A 19,670-nucleotide genomic window follows, 5' to 3' on the forward strand; every position below is an offset into this window, starting at 1 on the left:
TGGGTGCAGCTTTGCAATGTGGCTGTGTGGAGAGTCTTTCACGCATAGCTGGCTGTGGCAGGGTGTGAGGTAGCTGCGGTGGCCATTTCCTAGGATGCATGTCTTGAGGGAAGTGACTGAGGAGGGGCGGTGCACTGTGCTGAGGCACACATCCCCTACCACCACCCAGCCGAGGTCTAACTTTTGAGCGAATGGGGCATTGTCTGGGCCATTGATTTGTTTCCTGACCTTGTGTATTTTCAAAATGTCTCTTCCTAGCAACAACAGTATTTGAGCATTAGAGTCTATGGGGGGAATCTCACTGGCTATGCATCTCAGGTGAGGGTGATGCAAAGCTGCACTGGGTGTTGGGATTTCAGACCTATTGTCTGGGAGTTCATCGCATTCAATGAGGACTGGTAGAGGGATGCAGGTCTTCTCGTCCAGTGACTCCAGCATGTAGCCACACACTCTCCTACCGAACATCTCCATGATGCCCGCACATGTCGAGAGAGTATGAAGATGGGGTGCTTTTGTCCCCAAATATCTCAAAGAATTCTGATCATGCAAGGGACTTGTTATTTTGCTCATCGATGATAGCATATACTCTAGTTGCTGCTTCTCTCTGGCCTTGTGGGTAGACAGTAACTAAACATATTTTGGAGCAACCTCTAGCGATCATCCCCTCACCGCATACTTCAGTGCACTTAGAGGAGACAATCTCTGGAAGCTGCTGGTTCTCACGGCCCTCCCTGCCATCCTCTGACGCAGGTGGGGGTGGCTTTGCTTTCCATGGTGAAGGACCTGGGTGGAGGGCTTCAACATGCTTGTTGCTCTGACATTCAGCACATGTTATGGTTTTGTCACAGTTATTTGCAATGTGTGTGGTTGAAGCACAACAGCGATAGCAGATGGAATTGTCTTTGAGATATTGTTTACGGTCAGCTAGCAGTTTGTCTCTAAAGCTCCTACATGATCCTAATGAATGGGGCTTTTTGTGGATTGGGCAATGCTTGGTGAGATCTGAAGTGTTAGTTACAGGCTCACCTTTCTGGCTGGACTCGGCAACTTGAGTCCTGTGGACTGCAACGGGCTGATTCACTTTGCTCTAGAAGCTTTTGGGCTTGTCTCTGTTTGTGGCAGGTTGAGGAGGCATTGTGACTCTGAAACTGGGATCATTTCTTGCCTTGGCTTGGCTATGAATGAAATCGACAAACACACTGAATGGAGGGAAGGAGATCTGGTGCTCATGCTTTATCTGAGAACCGGAGAACATCCACTTCTCCTGTAGGCTGTACGGGAGCTTTTCTATGATTGGGGCTACTCCCCTAGCAGTGTCTAAGTAAGCTAGTCCTGGAATAAATCCATCCTGCTTGGCGGCATACAGTTCTTGTAATAAGTCGGCTAAGTCACGTAGCTTGGCTGGCTCTTTGTTTGATATTTTTGGGAAGCTTTCTAGTCTGGCGAACAGCGCCCCTTCGATGGCCTCAGGGGTGCCGTAGCACTCTTCCATGCACTGCCAGATGGCATCAAGGCCACCCTGGGGGTTTCTGATGAATGCTGCTCTGAGCCTACGTGCTTGCTCGGACAACTCTTTGCTGAGCCATTTGATGAGGAGGTCAGTCTCTTCTGCTACTGTCAGGCCTATATTGTCTATGGCATTGCAGAATGAGGCTTTCCACGCCCAGTAATTCTCTGCCTTATCATCAAACTTCATCAGTCTTGTGGAGACGATTTGATTTCTAGCGATGAACTTTGCCAGGTCAGCCATCGGGGAGCTGTGGCCACCCTGGGCAGATGTGTGACACAGCGAGGCAGGGCGCGGAGCAGGAGCGGGAAGCCCATAGTCTTTTCCTCCCTGCCATGCTTTGTTGCTGGCTTGGGGTGGCGTGTAGTTCGCACTTGCAGGTGGCATGGGTGGTTGTTGTAGCTGTAGTGGTAACTGTGGCAGTGATGGCAGCTGCCTTGGAGCTGGTGTTGGTCTCTGGGTCCGTGCTGGTGAATGCATTGGTGGCTGTGCAGGAGCTGTCATTAGATGCTGTGTTGGAGGACATGCTGGTGGAAACTGGTGACTGTGTAGGTTGGGCAAAGTGGTGAGGCTTTCTTGCTTTATGTCTTTGTGTTGGCACATTGCGTGCAGTGAAGTACCTTTGGTCCAGCTCTGATCCAGGTTGCCCGAGACTGCTTTTGTTGTCTAATTCGGCCTGAAGAACTGCTGCTTCGGCTATTGCAGCCTCCATTTCTTTCTTACACTGCAATGCTTCTAATTCAGCTTCTGCTTTGGCTTTCTGAAGTTTCAGTGCCATTTCTCTTTTAGAATAGGCAGCTTTGGTTCTTGCTGCATGGGCTTTTGCCTTAGCAGCTGCTAACATTGTGCTCTTTCGAGAGCTGCTGGTTGACCCCTGTTGGGACGGAGCACGGACAGAGCATGAGGCAGATAGCTCTGATCTCACCTCCCAGTCTCTGACTTCTGCTTCAGTCACACCAGGGGGGAGTGGCATTTCGGTCGGGTGATCCATGTCTTATAGAGCAGGCAAGTCTGGACAACTCCTGTGGTGAGCGCAGCTTAATGGCGTCGTCTTGACAGGCAAAAGTTCTTAGTAGCAGGCGAAGTTCTGTCTAATTCTTGACAGGCGAGGGTCTGCCCTTTTACTGTACTGGCCTCACTAAGCGTATGCGTACTCCGCTATCCAGCGCATATAAACGGCTAGGTGAGGTGAACAAAGAAAAGATGCCGAGGGTATCCAATTCCTTTTCTCCTCTCCTTTATTTTACACACAAATTGAACATATGTGCAAAATCACGCCGTAAAACTGAAAGCAAACACAAATAAACACATCTTTTTAGCACATATTCGCTGTCTAAGTCATTTCAGACTCCACATGTAACTTACTGTATGCATTGTTTTACATTGAGCATGCTAGCCGCCATTACTCGGAACACAAAGAATCTACTCGTTGTAGAAATACATCCATTTACATCTTAAACATTCTCCTATTTCACCTAAGAAACATCTCATCTCATCTCATTATCTCTAGCCGCTTTATCCTTCTACAGGGTCGCAGGCAAGCTGGAGCCTATCCCAGCTGACTACGGGCGAAAGGCGGGGTACACCCTGGACAAGTCGCCAGGTCATCACAGGGCTGACACATAGACACAGACAACCATTCACACTCACATTCACACCTACGGTCAATTTAGAGTCACCAGTTAACCTAACCTGCATGTCTTTGGACTGTGGGGGAAACCGGAGCACCCGGAGGAAACCCACGCGGACACGGGGAGAACATGCAAACTCCGCACAGAAAGGCCCTCGCCGGCCACGGGGCTCGAACCCAGGACCTTCTTGCTGTGAGGCGACAGCGCTAACCACTACACCACCGTGCCGCCCCCCTAAGAAACATAAAGCATTTAATACAATACAATTTGAACACTGCGTTACTTACGGGCATTGCCCCCGTGGGGTATAAAGAAACTTTATAAACTTGTAAACAGGAAGCACATGTAGAGCGTCTTGCCCTGGCAAAAGTCTCTGTCTTTCTGAGAACAGGAAATCGAAACTCAACTGTATAGATAGTTTTCACTGACGTCACGGCATTCCGGGGAACGCCCCCCAGCCGCCATCTTGGAGGGCAAACAAAACGGACCATCGCCACTACTGGCTACGTTATCTCGGACGAATTTATGAAGTTATACAGTCAGTTTTCTAAAATAAAGATCAATGTCGGCAAAATCAAGCAAACAGAAGTATATAGATACACATCTCACGGTATGCAGCCAAACTGGCCTTGATTGGGGGAATTGACTACGAAGTGGACAAAGATGCATTTTCAAGTGACTATGCAGGGCTGCCAAAGCCTGAAACTGCCAAAGCCTGCTCCTGACTTCAACAAACTTTAAAGGCTGTCTGATATATACAACTTTATATATTCACAGTGCACCTTTTGGTGCAGATCCGGGTGTTTTTTTTTGGGGGGGGGGGGTTGGAGTGTCTGATTATAATTTCAAAGTAAATTCTGTATTAAAATTACTAAATAAGCAAATCCGTTACAGTCCATGAAACAGGAAGTATAAGAATGAGAAAAAAACAGTTTAACTCGCAAAGCTGCGCACATTTGCGCAGTCCTGCACACCGCTCAGGCTGCACAGCAGTGCTTGTGACAATGCAAAACTTCCTGTTTCATGGACTGTAACGGATTTGCTTATTTAGTAATTTTAATACAGAATTTACTTTGAAATTATAATCAGACACTCCAACGCCCCCCCTAAAAAAAATCAGATCTGCGCGATTCAGGCGGCATCCGCCAAAAGGCGCGCTGTTTGCATCCCAAACACAAATCAAATCATACAGAATAGAATGTTTTTCAAAAATGACCCTTGCGTGAGTAGTGGTTAGCGCTGTCGCCTCACAGCAAGAAGGTCCTGGGTTCGAGCCCCGGGGCCGGCGAGGGCCTTTCTGTGTGGAGTTTGCATGTTCTCCCCGTGTCCGCGTGGGTTTCCTCCGGGTGCTCCGGTTTCCCCCACAGTCCAAAGACATGCAGGTTAGGTTAACTGGTGACTCTAAATTTTTTTTTTTTTTTTTTTTAGATATTTTTTTGGGCTTTTTTTTGCACCTCTATTGGATAGGACAGTGTAGAGACAGGAAACGAGCGGGAGAGAGAGAGATGGGAAGGGATCGGGAAATGACCTCGGGCCGGAACCGAACCCGGGTCGCCCGCATTCATGGCACGACGCCCTAACCACCCGAGCCACGACGCCCCCGACTGGTGACTCTAAATTGACCGTAGGTGTGAATGTGAGTGTGAATGGTTGTCTGTGTCTATGTGTCAGCCCTGTGATGACCTGGCGACTTGTCCAGGGTGTACCCCGCCTTTCACCCGTAGTCAGCTGGGATAGGCTCCAGCTTGCCTGCGACCCTGTAGAAGGATAAAGCGGCTAGAGATAATGAGATGAGATGAGACCCTTGCGTGAGTGAAGTGACAAGTTTCAAATAGAAACGTGACAAACGAGCGATATTAAGTGTACATTACAATGTAAATGTACTAGGGTTGGGCGGTATCCAAATTTTGATACCTTTAAACTGTCTCTGTGTTTTCCCGGGGTATACGGTATTACCGAGAAAAAAATATTTTTGTTTCGGCCTACTGTGTAACGTGCGCCTATACCGGCGGACCTTGTCCAGACCTGCGCCTATGCCTCAAATGTACTATTTAAAAGCAGCATAGCGAATTATGTGCATTGTGGTATGGATTAAGCAGCAAAGCGAATTTTGTGCATTGGTGAATGGATTAAGAGATATTTCAAAGTATCACGCAACTCTTCCTTCATCTTGAAAATAGCATTCAACTGGCGTTTACACATGTGTGCGTTGAAACGCCATTTGCAGCACTATTTCACCTACTCCATCAAAAAAAGTACACGATGAGCAGGATCATACCCTTTCAAGCATGGGAAATAAAAAAAGAAAAGAAAAAGAATCAACCAACACCCAAGTCCGTTTAGACTGCGCAATAAACCATATTCTTCAGCGCAAATGAGGCGAACCTAATTCAAATGCGTGATAGCTGCACAAGGCAAAATCATATGGGCCCACGTCATGCCATGACGGGGAAATTAATAATCAAATGGCCTTACCTTGCTTAAAACGTTGTCTTGATCACATAACTCCTTACAATTATTCCACTTAAATCCATACGGTTTAACACACCCAACAAAGATAGCAAGCGCATTGCTAATTCCCACCAGAAACCTAACAGTTTACGCTACGATGTTTTCTTCCGTTTCTTCAGTAGATGACATTTCAAACGTTTATTACCCACATCCCAAATGTCATACGTTATATTATTTTACCTTGTTGTTACTCATGTAACCTACTCAAAACACAACTCATTGGAGAGATCTCGTGGAAGTGGAGTACCCCAGGCTATGGTGTGCCTTAGGGGACATATTAGATTTTTTTCGATTTTGCGCGGTCATTTACATTATTGCTGGCTCTTCCTTTTCGTTTGGTTTGAAACCAAAATACTGCCACACTGCCGATGTTGTATTTTTATTTTTTTTTGCCACTAACTCGTTATCTTGACTTGCCATCTTTCAACCGCGGTCTCAGTCTCTTGCGAAGCTTTCTGTCAGACTCCAAATGTCACGCAGGGTTGCCATGGTAACGACATAAACAACCCTGCACGCGATGAGAACTTCTTTAGGAAATTGATAGAATTAGTGAAAATACGATCACAGTTATTCGGGATGATCTTCAATTTATTATTTTATATTATGACCTCATGTACTCCATATTTATTTAGATATTATATATTTTTTTAAAATGACGGTAATGAGACCGATACCGTTGGTACTTTTGGATACCTCGGGATACCTTCTTACCGTAATACCGCCCAACCCTAAAATGTACACTTAGCGGTTCCAGTTAGGCATTCTCCAGAGATTGTTTACATGATGTTTTGGTTTCCAAAAACAAACTTAAACACAATTGATTGTTTATTTAAACAACTTACCCCTTATAAAATGATCGGAGCAGACTTTGCTGTGTTTGGAAGGCTGATAATCCTTGCGGTTGATTCTCGCAAGCCATAGATTTCTCCTTTGTATGCCGAGTTTGTTTGCTGCCTTAGTGCTTCCGTACAGTGGGAATTCCATAAAAGCTCCGCTTGACGTCATCATCTGACCTATTACGACAGCCGTGAGTACAACAGGTGTGCACCATTGCTAGCTTTAAATAGTAGTAATGTAACTATAAATGTAAATAATATATAAATGAATGTAACTCGCGCGCTACAATGTGTGCTCAGTGACCCGTATGGTAAGCTAGCCCTCCAAGATGGCCGCCACCAGGGACTCCCCGACTCTGTGACGTCATGTGAAAACCATCTATACCTTTGCACTGCGTTACCACTAGTGGTCAGTAGATGGCGCCTGTGCACTGCAAATCACAGGAAAAACCTTATTCAGGAACACACAATGGATATATATGGTCATTAAGACCAGCACAATGTTGCTTGCTTAGTAGTGTTGCAGACTCAGGTTTCTTCCAGAACAGGTTGATTTATACAAACATCATGTGACACTTTGATTGTGCACAAGTACATCTTAATCAACTAATTATATGACTTATGAAGTGAATTGGTTGGACCAGCTCTAGGGGTTTCATATGAAAGGGGGTGAATACCTATGCACACTCCAGATTTCCATTTTTTCATTTTAATTATTGTTTGTGCCACAATAAAACAACAATTTGCACCTTTAAAGTGGTAGGCATATTGTGTAAATCAAATGGTACTAACCCCCCCAAAATCCATTTTAATTCCATCTTGTAATGCAACAAAACAGGACAAACACCAAGGGGGATGAATGCTTTTGCAAGACACTGTATGCCCAGTGTCACCTAATGGATAAGAACAGTCTACATTTTGTGCTGAGTGCAAGCAGGGACTCCAGCAAGACTAACTATGACAGCATAACTAAAAGGGAGAACTAGAAGTAGTTCTCCCTTTTAGTTATGCTGTCATAGTTAGTCTTGCTGGAGTCCCTGCTTGCACTCAGCACAAAATGAGGGAGCCCTGGGACATAAAGCAGCCAGCCACTCTACTGTCAACAAACCCGAGTGAGTGTGGGGGTGACAATATCCATACATCCCAGTTTATCAAAACACACTATGCCTGAGGACACTCCAGATTTGCTCCTTTACCTAATAAAAATATTAACAAAAGTCTTGACTAAAAATATATGTTTTCAGCCTAGACTTAAATAATAAGAATGTGTCTGAGTCCCGAACACTACTTGGAAGACTATTCCATAAATGTGGGGCTTTGCAAGAAAAGGCTCTGCCCCCTGATGTAGAATTCACTACATTCGGTACCAACAGATAGCCTGCACCTTTTGATCTAAGTAGGCATGGCGGGTAATAAAGGACCAGTAGTTTGCTCAGGTACTGTTGTGCAAAACCTTTCAGTGCTTTAAAGGTCAATAGTAGTATTTCATAATAAATGCAAAATGTGATTGGGAGCCAACACAATGTGGATAAGATAGGGGTGATGTGATCATATCTTCTAGTTCCAGTAAGGAATCTCACTGCTGCATTTTGAACTAACTGGAGCTCGTTTATGCACTTATTGGTACATCCAGATGGTAAGACATTACAATAATCCAACCTGGAGATAACAAAATCATGAGCTAGTTTTTCTGCATAATTATATTTCTTTTGGGGCCTTTTTCACCTTCATTGGATAGGACAGTGTAGAGACAGGAAATGAGCGGGAGAGAGCGAGAGACAGGGAGGGATTGGGAAATGACCTCGGGTCAGAACCGAACCCGGGTCCCCGGATCGGCGCCCTATCCACCTGAGCCACGAAGCCCCAACCACATCATTATATTTCTTAGCAATGTTTCTGAGATGAAAGAAGGCTCAAACGAAAGCTAAAATGTCAATGATTACCCCAAGGCCTTTTATTGCTGCACGTTAAGAAACAGAAAAGCCATCCAAGTTACTATGTAATCAGAAAACCTACTTTGAGCTGCATGTGGTCCCAGTACAAATACTTCTGTCTTGTCAGAGTTAAGTAGAAGAAAGCATTGATGTAAACATCCAGTGTCGAATGTTCTTGACACATTCCTCAATTTTATTTAGCTTGTGTCTCTCATCTGGCTTTGCAGAAACATATGACTGTGTGTCATCAGCATACAGTGGTGCTTGAAAGTTTGTGAACCATTTAGAATTTTCTATATTTCTGCATAAATATGGTCTAAAACATCATCAGATTCAGTCCTAAAAGTACGTAGATAAAGAGAACCCAGTTAAACAAATGAGACAAAAAAATTATACTTGGTCATTTATTTATTGAGGAAAATGATCCAATATTGCATATCTGTGAGTGGCAAAAGTATGTGAACCTCTAGGATTAGCAGTTAATTTGAAGGTGAAATTAGAGTCAAGTGTTTTCAATCAATGGGATGACAATCAGGTGTGAGTGGGCACCCTGTTTTATTTAAAAAACAGGGATCTATCAAAGTCTGATCTTCACAACACATGTTTGTGGAAGTGTATCATGGCACAAACAAAGGAGATTTCTGAGGACCTCAGAAAAAGCGTTGTTGATGCTCATCAGGCTGGAAAAGGTTACAAAACCATCTATAAAGAGTTTGGACTCCACCAATCCACAGTCAGACAGATTGTGTACAAATGGAAGAAATTCAAGACCATTGTTACCCTCCTCAGGAGTGGTCAACCAACAAAGATCACTCCAAGAGCAAGGCGTGTAATAGTTGGTGAGGTCACAAAGGACCCCAGGGTAACTTCTAAGCAACTGAAGGCCTCGCTCACATTGGCTAATGTTAATGCTCATGAGTCCACCATCAGGAGAACACTGAACAACAATGGTGTGCATGGCAGGGTTGCAAGGAGAAAGCCACTGCTCTCCAAAAAGAATGTTGCTGCTCATCTGCAGTTTGCTAAAGATCACATGGACAAGCCAGAAGACTATTGGAAAAATGTTTTGTGGATGGATGAGACCAAAATAGAACTTTTTGTTTTAAATAAGAAGCATCATGTTTGGAGAAAGGAAAATACTGCATTCCAGCATAAGGACCTTATCCCATCTGTGAAACATGGTGGTGGTAGTATCATGGTCTGGGCCTGTTTTGCTGTTTTGCCAGGACAGCTTGCCATCATTGATGGAACAATGAATTCTGAATTATACCAGCGAATTCTAAAGGAAAATGTCAGGACGTCTGTCCATGAACTGAATCTCAAGAGAAGGTGGGTCATGCAGCAAGACAACGACCCTAAGCACACAAGTCATTCTACCAAAGAATGGTTAAAGAAGAATAAAGTGAATGTTTTGGAATGGCCAAGTCAAAGTCCTGACCTTAATCCAATCGAAATGTTGTGGAAGGATCTGAAGCAAGCAGTTCATGTGACTCACCAACATCCCAGAGTTGAAGCTGTTCTGTACAGAGGAATGGGCTAAAATTCCTCCAAGCCGGTATGCAGGACTGATCAACAGTTAGCAGAAACATTTAGTTGCAGTTATTGCTGCACAAGGGGGTCACACTAGATACTGAAAGCAAAGGTTCACATACTTTTGCCACTCACAGATATGTAACATTGGATCATTTTCCTCAATAAATAAATGGCCAAGTATACTATTTTTGCCTCATTTGTTTAACTTGGTTCTCTTTATTTACTTTTCAGACTTGTGTGAAAATCTGATGATGTTTTAGGTCATATTTATGCAGAAATATAGAAAATTCTAAAGGGTTCACAAACTTTCAAGCACCACTGTAACAGTGGAAGCTAATACCATGCTGATGAATAATATTAACCCAGAGGTAGCAGATATAAAGAAAAAAAACAGTGGGTCTAAGAAAGAACCTTGTGGAACACCTTTGTATGCAAAGAAAAATGACCATTTACACCAACAAACTGATAGCCATTAGTTAAATAAAACCTGAGCCGTTTCCTTAACTCCCACAACATTTTCTAGTCTATCCAGAACAGAATGCTCAAGAACCTCATAGGACCTACTTAAATAATCCGGCCTTAAATTTGTAGTTTGATTTTTTTGTCAGATATTTTCAATTTTGTCATTGAAAAAAATCATGAAGTCGTTGCTGTTACATATTGCAGGTGTGCATGTGTCTTTTTCCTAGTTAATTTTGCTACAGTATTGGAGGAAGCTCAGATTATTTTTGTTATCCTTTTTTAGGGTGGAGAGATACATTGATGTAGCAGCACTAAGATCTTTTCTGTACTTCAGGAGGCTCTCCTTCCATGCTAATTGGAATACTGTCAGTTTTGTTTGACATCATTTGCGTTCTAATTGTCGAGTGGTCTATTTTAAGGTGCGAGTGTAATCTTGATACCAGAGTGCTAATTTTTTTTTCCCCATCATTTTTCTTTTAAGTCGAGCTACATTATCTAAAGTATCATGGAATGTTGACTCTAAGCCTTCAGTTGCCTGATCAAGTTCTGTAGGGTCTGATGGTGAGCTGATAACTCAAAGCTAATAACTTGGGGGGATTATTTATAAAACTTTGTGAAGTAGTTGAGGTGAATGTACGTTTAACACAGTAGTGTGGCAAGGTGCATATATTTTTGCTCAGACATATTTTGAATAAGATGAGATAATGATCTGAGGTAGCTTCAGACTGTGGAAGTGTGACTATATTTTCTATATTCAACCCAAATGTTAGTATTAGATCAAGAGTGTGACCACCATTATGAGTAGGTCCTATGAGGTTCTGATTAACCCCTACTGAATCTAGAATGAACACTGTTTTCAGAGAATCTGCTGGGTTATCAAAGTGTACATCAAAGTCTCCAACAACTAAATCTTTGTCTAAGGAAATAACCAAGTCTGTGATGAAATCCGCAAATTCAGAAGGAAACTCAAAATATGGCCCTAGGGACCTGTGAATAATAAGTCACAGAATTGACTAGGTCGACTTTTTTTTGAGGATGTATATATGTCATGTTAGTATGAATAACTTCAAATGTATTGAATTCATGTCCAGGTTTTTGTGTCATGCCTAGACAATCATTATAAATAACTGCAATCCCTCCTCCTCTGCCAGTTAGACAAGCCTGGTGTATATACGGTAATTGTATCCAGGAGGACAAGCTTCATTTAATGCTCCATACTCATTTGGTTTAATCCATGATTCTGTTAAACACAGTACATTAAACTCCTGATCAGTAGTAAGTTCATTAACAATTAGCACTTTAGATGCAAGAGATCTAATATTTAATAGTCTTACCTTTAGATCAAAAGTGCTGGCAGTGGCTGTACAGTCAGTATGCTCTAATTTTATATTAAGTAAATTACTAGAAGAATCTCTGAGTATTTCTACTTTTTTGCATAGCTCAGGGAACAGACACAGTCTCAATAAAATGGAACCTGAGTGACGACTCTGTGCAGCTAGCAGACAGTCAGTTTAGCCTGTTTTGTAAATGTGAGTAGCCCTCACTAATTTAAACACCTCTACAAAGTTACTCTTTGTAACCTCAGACTGACATGTGATTCATCATCATCATCATCATCAAAACACCATTTGAGGGAATATCCCTTGGAAGAATTATGTTCTTCCATCCAATATGCTTCCAGAGACTTGAATTTATTCCAAGGCTCACTGAAGATATTCTGGCAGCTTGTGGTGGCATTACATGTATTACAAGATATTTCATGTTGATTTGTCCTTTATCACGTCTGTATATTTAAATTTACATGATAGTAGCAGGTCTAGAAAAACTTCAAAATATTGCCAACTAGATCTTTAATGGATTCCTCAAAAATATCTGATTTTAAATTGGTCTTAAGCATGAACCCAAGATTTTAACACAGTAAACTAGCAAACATATCCTTCTAGCCCCAAAGTAGCAGACCCTATTGGGCACATTATAAAATACTGAAGGCATGTGAGAATTAAAATGGGCTTTACTCAGGTTAAAAAAAAAAATCCTCTTTGGAGCATCATGTACATAGATATGGGTATCTGTAGTGTATGCCACATATGTTTTTTTCACCACTTTTTCATATGTGCATTTGTCTTTATAATGAGGGATTTATACACCGTAACTTCTGTAATAATTCTATGCAAAGATGGGTAACAAAGGAAAATAGGCGACGCTCTCATGCTATTGTCTCATGCAGTACACCTGTCTGAAGCATCTACACTTACACTATATTGCCAAATGTTTGTGAACACATAACAATCACACGTGCTTTTTGAAAATCCCATTGCAATCCCCCCCCCCCCTCTATTTTAATAACCTCCACTCTTCTGAGGTGGTTTTCCACTAGATTTTTGGACTGTGGCTGTGTGGCTTTTCCCATTCAGCCACAAGAGCATTAGTGAGGTCAAGTACTGAGATAAGGTGAGGAGGCCTGGGGTGCAGTCAGCATTCTAGTTTATCCCAAAGGTGTTCAGTGGGGTTAAGGTCAGGTATTTGTGCAAGTCACTCAAGTTCTTCCTTTCCACCCAGACAAACCATGTCTTCATTGACTTTTTTTGTGAACAGGGGCATCATCATGGGGCATGGTCATGCTGGAACATGTTTGGGTCTCTTAGTTCATCCTAAATATGACATCCTATAAAATTGTGTGCTTCCAATTTTGTGGCAACAGTTTGGGGAAGACCCACATGAGTGTAAAGGTCAGGTGTCCACAAACGTTTGGCCATAGAGTGTATGTTCAGCCACTCAGATGCGGGTTCTTCTTTCTTCACTGTAAGTGCAATGGGCTTACCAAATCAGTCTCATAAATTCATTAATCATTAATTAGTGTGGGGCGGCATGGTGGTGTAGTGGTTAGCACTGTGGCCTCACAGCAAGAAGGTCCAGGTTCGAGCCCCATGGCCAGCAAGGGCCTTTCTGTGCAGAGTTTGCATGTTCTCCCCGTGTCCGCGTGGGTTTCCTCCGGGTGCTCCGGTTTCCCCCACAGTCCAAAGACATGCAGGTTAACTGGTGACTCTAAATTGACCGTAGGTGTGAATGTGAGTGTGAATGGTTGTCTGTGTCTATATGTCAGCCCTGTGATGACCTGGCGACTTGTCCAGGGTGTACCCCGCCTTTCGCCCATAGTCAGCTGGGATAGGCTCCAGCTTGCCTGTGACCCTGTAGAACAGGATAAAGTGGCTAGAGATAATGAGATGAGATTAATTAGTGTATCTAATAGTTTATAGCTAAACTATTAAAATCAATCAAATCAGTCTCATGTAATCAGTCTCAAATTCATTAACAAAATACAAGGAGAGTGCGCGAAAATTAAGACAAAGGAATCTGGAGTTTGAACTAGCCTCGGTTAAAAAGTGAGTGCGCGCACACAGTCTAGCTAAACAGATAGTAAAAACAAAGTAAACCAACAACACACAGTCTAAGACCAACTTTTATGTGAATCAAAATGCGTACATCTCATTCTCATTATCTCTAGCCGCTTTATCCTGTTCTACAGGGTCGCAGGCAAGCTGGAGCCTATCCCAGCTGACTACGGGCGAAAGGCGGGGTACACCCTGGACAAGTTGCCAGGTCATCGCAGGGCTGACACATAGACAACCATTCACACTCACATTCATACCTACGGTCAATTTAGAGTCACCAGTTAACCTAACCTGCATGTCTTTGGACTTTGGAGGAAACCGGAGCACCCGGAGGAAACCCACACGGACACGGGGAGAACATGCAAACTCCGCACAGCAAGGCCCTCGCCGGTCATGGGGCTCGAACCCGGACCTTCTTGCTGTGAGGCGACAGCGCTAACCACTACACCACCGTGCCGCCCAAAATGCATACATTTAAATCATAAATGAATTCAAATAAACAACACTGTTCACGTTAACTAGCTACAAGTAAAACTAACAAACTTTGCCCAGATGTCAGCCTTACTCATTAGCGATTGGAAGTGTGCCTTCTCCGATTCAGGAAGAAGATGGTTTTGTCCCTTACTCAGGGTGATCACTCTTATTAGCGATTGGAAGTGTGTCTTCTGTTATCTGGGAGAAGACGGTATTGGAAGTGAGCCTTCTGATCCGAGATAGCGCGGAACGCAGATCTGGAGAGAAGACGGTTTTGCTCCTTCTGCAGCTCGTCAGCTGGAGATCCTCAGCGTCTCGTCGGGTGCCCGATGAGCTAGAAAGAGTCTTGCTTATAATTTCATCGACGTTGGAGAAAAGGGGTCAGAGGGAGCAGGTTGCCTCTTTCCTTTTTTGAAGTACTGCAGTAACTATAACCGGTTCAATTATTATTACAACTCTGCGAAGGTCAAGCACATTGAACTTTAGCTAATGTCCGGTATCAATAGCTGGTTCTTTGTCCTTCTGTAGCACCAAATGCATTAGCTTCTCTCTTTCACGCGTAGAGTCCACCAGAGAGGACATCCATGGCTAGAGAGGGGGAGAGTTTGTTTCCCTTGCTGATTTAAAGCAGTCATGATGTCACTGTACCTGGTATCAGGTATCCTCCCTGTCCAATACCATTACAGGAAGTCAGAGGAAGGGGAGGAGATAAAGGATGGCGTCGAGTACAGAGATGGGTGTGTTTCAAACTGGTGGTGAAAGGGTTACCATGGTTATGGGCATGGGTGCTGTCCCTACATCATTCATCTGTATATAAAATAAATTTCTCTCATCACTGTAATAGCACACAAGTTTGGTAAACTGGAAAGACAGAACAATGTAGAATTCAGTCAGAGTCCAGACTAAAGTTCTCCTAGAACAAACAACTGATGAAGCAACTTCAATGAGCAGCAAAACTTCCACTAACTCAAATCTAGGCAGCTTACTGTACCTAACCCTCGTACCATTCAGCCCCCCCATCCCCCAAATTATACTACTCAACAATGGTTCTGTTTCCTCATTCAGGATCATGCTGACATCGAGTGGAAGTTTGCCCGCACAAAGTTGTGGATGAGCTACTTTGATGAAGGAGGGACGCTTCCGCCTCCATTCAACATCATCCCCAGTCCCAAATCAATGTGGTACCTGTGTGTATGGCTGCACAGCCATTTCTGTGGTCAAGGACAGCCTACTCCTGAGGAACAGCACAAACACGACAACCTCAAAGAGTTCACAGTATGCCTTCAGAGGTTATGCATTCATTGATGGATGATGGTGGTCTGTGCTAAATCAGAACCAATACAAGACAGCCTTAGTGTGTTATTACATCACTACTGAGATTATACTATGGCCTGGAGGGGTAGCATAAGGTTAGTAAGATGAACTGGATGTAGGTGTTATATAAAGCTGGATAGGTGGGGAAAGAAAAGTATAAAGAACTTGGTTATAACTTTTATTGTGCAACATACCAAATAGCCTATACATAAATTACATAGGGGAATTTGTACGTTTCGCCATCTAGCAGCGCTGCCATTACTGTGTTGGCAAGTTGTAGTGACTTGGTGTCTGCTGCTGCTTGTTGACCATGGCTGACAGTGACAGCAGCATGGGTAATTGGATTGATGTAGACGGTGGCCCCTAGTTATTGATAAAGTTGCCTTAGAGTATATGGATGGTGATCCTAACGTAATTCAGATTTTGCATATTAGTTGGACACTGGATACAATAGAGAATGGAAAAATACAGGAAAAAAAAAGTAAAACAGGCCACTTGACCAGCCACCACATTTCATGTAATGAAGTGTAATATACTGTACTAACGTCACTGTACTAGCTAGCTACCATAATAGTTCACAAACTGCATTTGACCATTACAGACCAGTTACATTAATAAAAAAAATAAATACTAATTCATGTAGATTTCATTAATTGATTGGCATATGATGAGAAAAAAAAGGCCAACTACTGGTCACTCAAAGGGTCAAAAGCTGAGAACAGAAGCTGAAAACTGTACAGGTTCTTCCCGATTTCCGAGAAATCATTGTTAAAAGTAACATTACATTGAAAGTAAACTTAAAAGTAGAAAAGTATACACTGCTGAGGACATCTAGCATTCACACACGTGCATATTGTAGGGAGACGCCATCACAGTAATGGTGACTTGTTGATTTACAGTACTTAAATGATGTTTATTTATGGTACTCAGCACAAGCTGTTGTGGTTTCCCAGCCACAATATACAGAGTTAGTCAAAATTATGTTAACACAAATGGTAGAAACCATTTATTCACAAAACGTACATCATATGTGCAAGATGATTTACAGGACTGTCTCAACCTGTTCGCCATCGTGATCAACACACAAAAACCAGCGAGCAACAGTACCATTTAAATCTGTCACCCATGGCGTACATCTATCTGCAGGAGAAAAATAATCCATTAGTTTTAACATAATTTTGACTAACCCTGTATGTACACAAAAATTTTATATTATATATTAAATTTATTCATTCTATCCACACTCACTGGATATGAACAATCGTACATTCCAATTGGCTACTGTATGACTAGGCTATCAGCTCATATTCTGTACATAGAGAAAAACAAAATGTCAGAGTATGTTGCTGAACCAACCAAAGACTGGGGGGACCCTACTCGAAAACAACCCCCCCCCCCAATTATCAAGTATTTAAAAGAAACAGAAATAGCTAAAAGTAGGTATATCAGGTGAAAATTCAAATTTAGTCCAAATTGCTTGAAACTGGTCACAACTGAATGCAGAACATATCTGTTACAGAATTAAAATGTTTATTCAATCTTGAGATATTACAAATCAAATATTGAAAAAAAAAGGCTCAATTTTTAGAAAACTGATGTAATATTATCTACTCGGATAACATGGTCCAAAATGGGCTGAAATAACAAATGAGATCAAATGTTTTTTCTTACCTTTTTTATTTTTACATGGAAATTGGCAAGCACATTGATGGTTATATACAGAAGGTTTTTTTTTAAATAGTAAAAAGAAATTATTAGTATTATGTTAATTACATAAAAATGTTAAAATCAGAGTGTAATATGGAGCTAACTGAACTAGCACATACATGTAGAGAGCACTCAGACGGTAATAAAGAACAGAACATTCCTCCTAGTGTTGCATCACGTAACATGGCAGTTAAGTGCAAAGACAAGGTATACTAAAATAACAGAACAAAAAGACTAATACCCCAAAACAGCAGAAAACAGTTATTAATGCATCTAAACTGAGTACAAAAAATATAAGCATCAGTTTCCCCAAATTAAAAGCAAATGTGTGCAAGCCGAAGGGTTTTTTCCCCATCCCTCTTTCTGACATACATTCAAAACACATAGTATTTTGCATAGAATACACAATCTTTCTATCCTGCTGTCTTAATATTTTAATGAACATAGAAATATACTGTAAACATGGCAGCATTTTCCAATCATCAAATTTAAAATGCTAATTAAGCATGTTTGCAATTCTATTTCTATTATGACCTAAGGCTGCAAGGCTGATTCTTTTGGTTGTGCTATACATTGAAGACTTTTTCTTTTGAGATCAAAAGATGAAAGATGAGATGACTCTAGGGTGACCTGGTCAGCAAATCAGTTTGTTGACCTTGCAGTCTTCAAGGAAGTGGACCGTTTTTCTGGTTGTGCTCTATTTGGACTGAACAGGAGCCATTGGCTCCTCAGACCAGTAGTGAATGTGACCATTTTTTGTGTACAAGTGAAGTTTAAATTATAGTGTAAACAGTACCACCAAACAATGGGGTGACTTTTCTTTCACAGACAGTATTTTATGGGGAAAAAACTGTGAATTCTATATTTGATAAGTGCAAAGGTTGATAAGTGCAAGAAACTCAATTATCTAAATCACCATTCAACAAAACCCATCACTTTTAAGCAGTTCAGAATTGCCAGCACAAATACCTGTAATGAGATTGATAGGTAGCAACAAAATGAACAAACAGCAGCTAATGACAGAATGCAAGGAAATCAGGAGGGTGGTACTATGTTAAAAAAGTCAGAATAAATAATTCATGTCATACCCAAGTATTAAGACTTGACGTCAAAAAGTATAAACATGCACAGGCTACCTACATTTTGAGGCAGAGTTTACTAGATATTCCAGACGAATGTTGCATAACCTGTGCAGGACAGAAATTTTGTGGTTTTAAACAGCACATAATGTGCATTTAGCCATAGGAAGATAATGAACCTATATTGTTTTGCATAATACATTAAAGACAGCAGCCAGCTGTGCTGCACGCAAAAGAATGCCAGCCATTCTTTGCCTTCTAAAAGAAATGGTCCTTGGAGCATTATTATTGCTGCATACACTATTTTTTTTTTACCTATTTTATAAGCAAAAGAGAGAACGGTGTCCAAACACCATACCTGTGTGGACATACTGTGCAGTCTGCAAAAGCAAGAAAGGATCAAATAACATCCACTTAAAATGTGATGTATTATTCTGCAGTTAAAGCATGCAGTTAGCATTTTTCCCTCTAGGCATTAGGTTTTTGGGTTCCCCCCCTTGGCACAATAATCTAGATGAACAAATCCTTTAAAAAGAAAAAAAAAACAAACAAGAAAAAACCCCACCACCCACAGATTCTGGCTGTTGTATGTCCAGCCTTGAGTCACTGTAGGCCAGAAGCGGTTTCTAGGCAACCATGTTTCAACCATGCCAGTGCCTCCAATCAGGGGCGCAGATACGTTTTTTGAACTGGGGGGGGGGACAAAGCTGCCAGCAAACCAACCCCAACCCCGATACGCCTGTCAAACTTGTTATGGGTTTCCATAGCAACCAAGCTCGAGCTGTGCAGTCGAACCTGTGCAGTCTGCGCAGCTCAACCAACCGAATATCAGTCTTTGTTTTATGTGAGTTGTTGCAACTATGTATACACTGCTGTGCACCTCAATAAACCGAATGGTAATTAGTCTTTTGATTTTTCCGTGAGGTTTGCCTTATGCAAAGAAAGACAGCATAGACGTTTTTTTCCTCCCTATAAGTGGGGGGGACCGAACGAGGTGAATTTAAATCTGGGTGGGACGAGTCCCCCCTGTCCCCCCCTCTATCTGCGCCCGTGCCTCCAATATGACGTCTTCTGTAAGCAGCTGAATTCTCTGCCCATTTTTCCTTTTCTTTGAATACATTTTATGCCCCTCCCCTGTAAACTCACCCACCCACAGACTCCTACACACACTATACAGTTTTTTGGAATCAAATAATGAGTTATGTAAGGCAGCTGCAATTTATATTTGGAAGAAACAGAAGGGGAGCAGTGCTTTTAAAATTAACAGAAAAAAAAAAAAAATCTCCTGAC

At 42.1% G+C, this 19,670-nt stretch overlaps 1 protein-coding gene across 5 annotated transcripts in view; it reads left to right on the forward strand.

The window, feature by feature from the left end:
- LOC132895332 (short transient receptor potential channel 5-like) overlaps positions 1-19,670 on the forward strand; it is a 244,748-nt gene that overhangs the window by 211,904 nt on the left and 13,174 nt on the right. For all 5 annotated transcript variants that reach the window (XM_060935791.1, XM_060935792.1, XM_060935794.1 and 2 more), the window contains one exon: positions 15,346-15,555. In XM_060935791.1, coding sequence (XP_060791774.1) covers positions 15,346-15,555 — 210 coding nt within the window. The remainder of the gene's footprint in view (positions 1-15,345; positions 15,556-19,670) is intronic.

Source organism: Neoarius graeffei, chromosome 12 (genome assembly GCF_027579695.1).
Source record: "Neoarius graeffei isolate fNeoGra1 chromosome 12, fNeoGra1.pri, whole genome shotgun sequence".
Taxonomy (NCBI): Eukaryota; Metazoa; Chordata; class Actinopteri; order Siluriformes; family Ariidae; genus Neoarius; species Neoarius graeffei.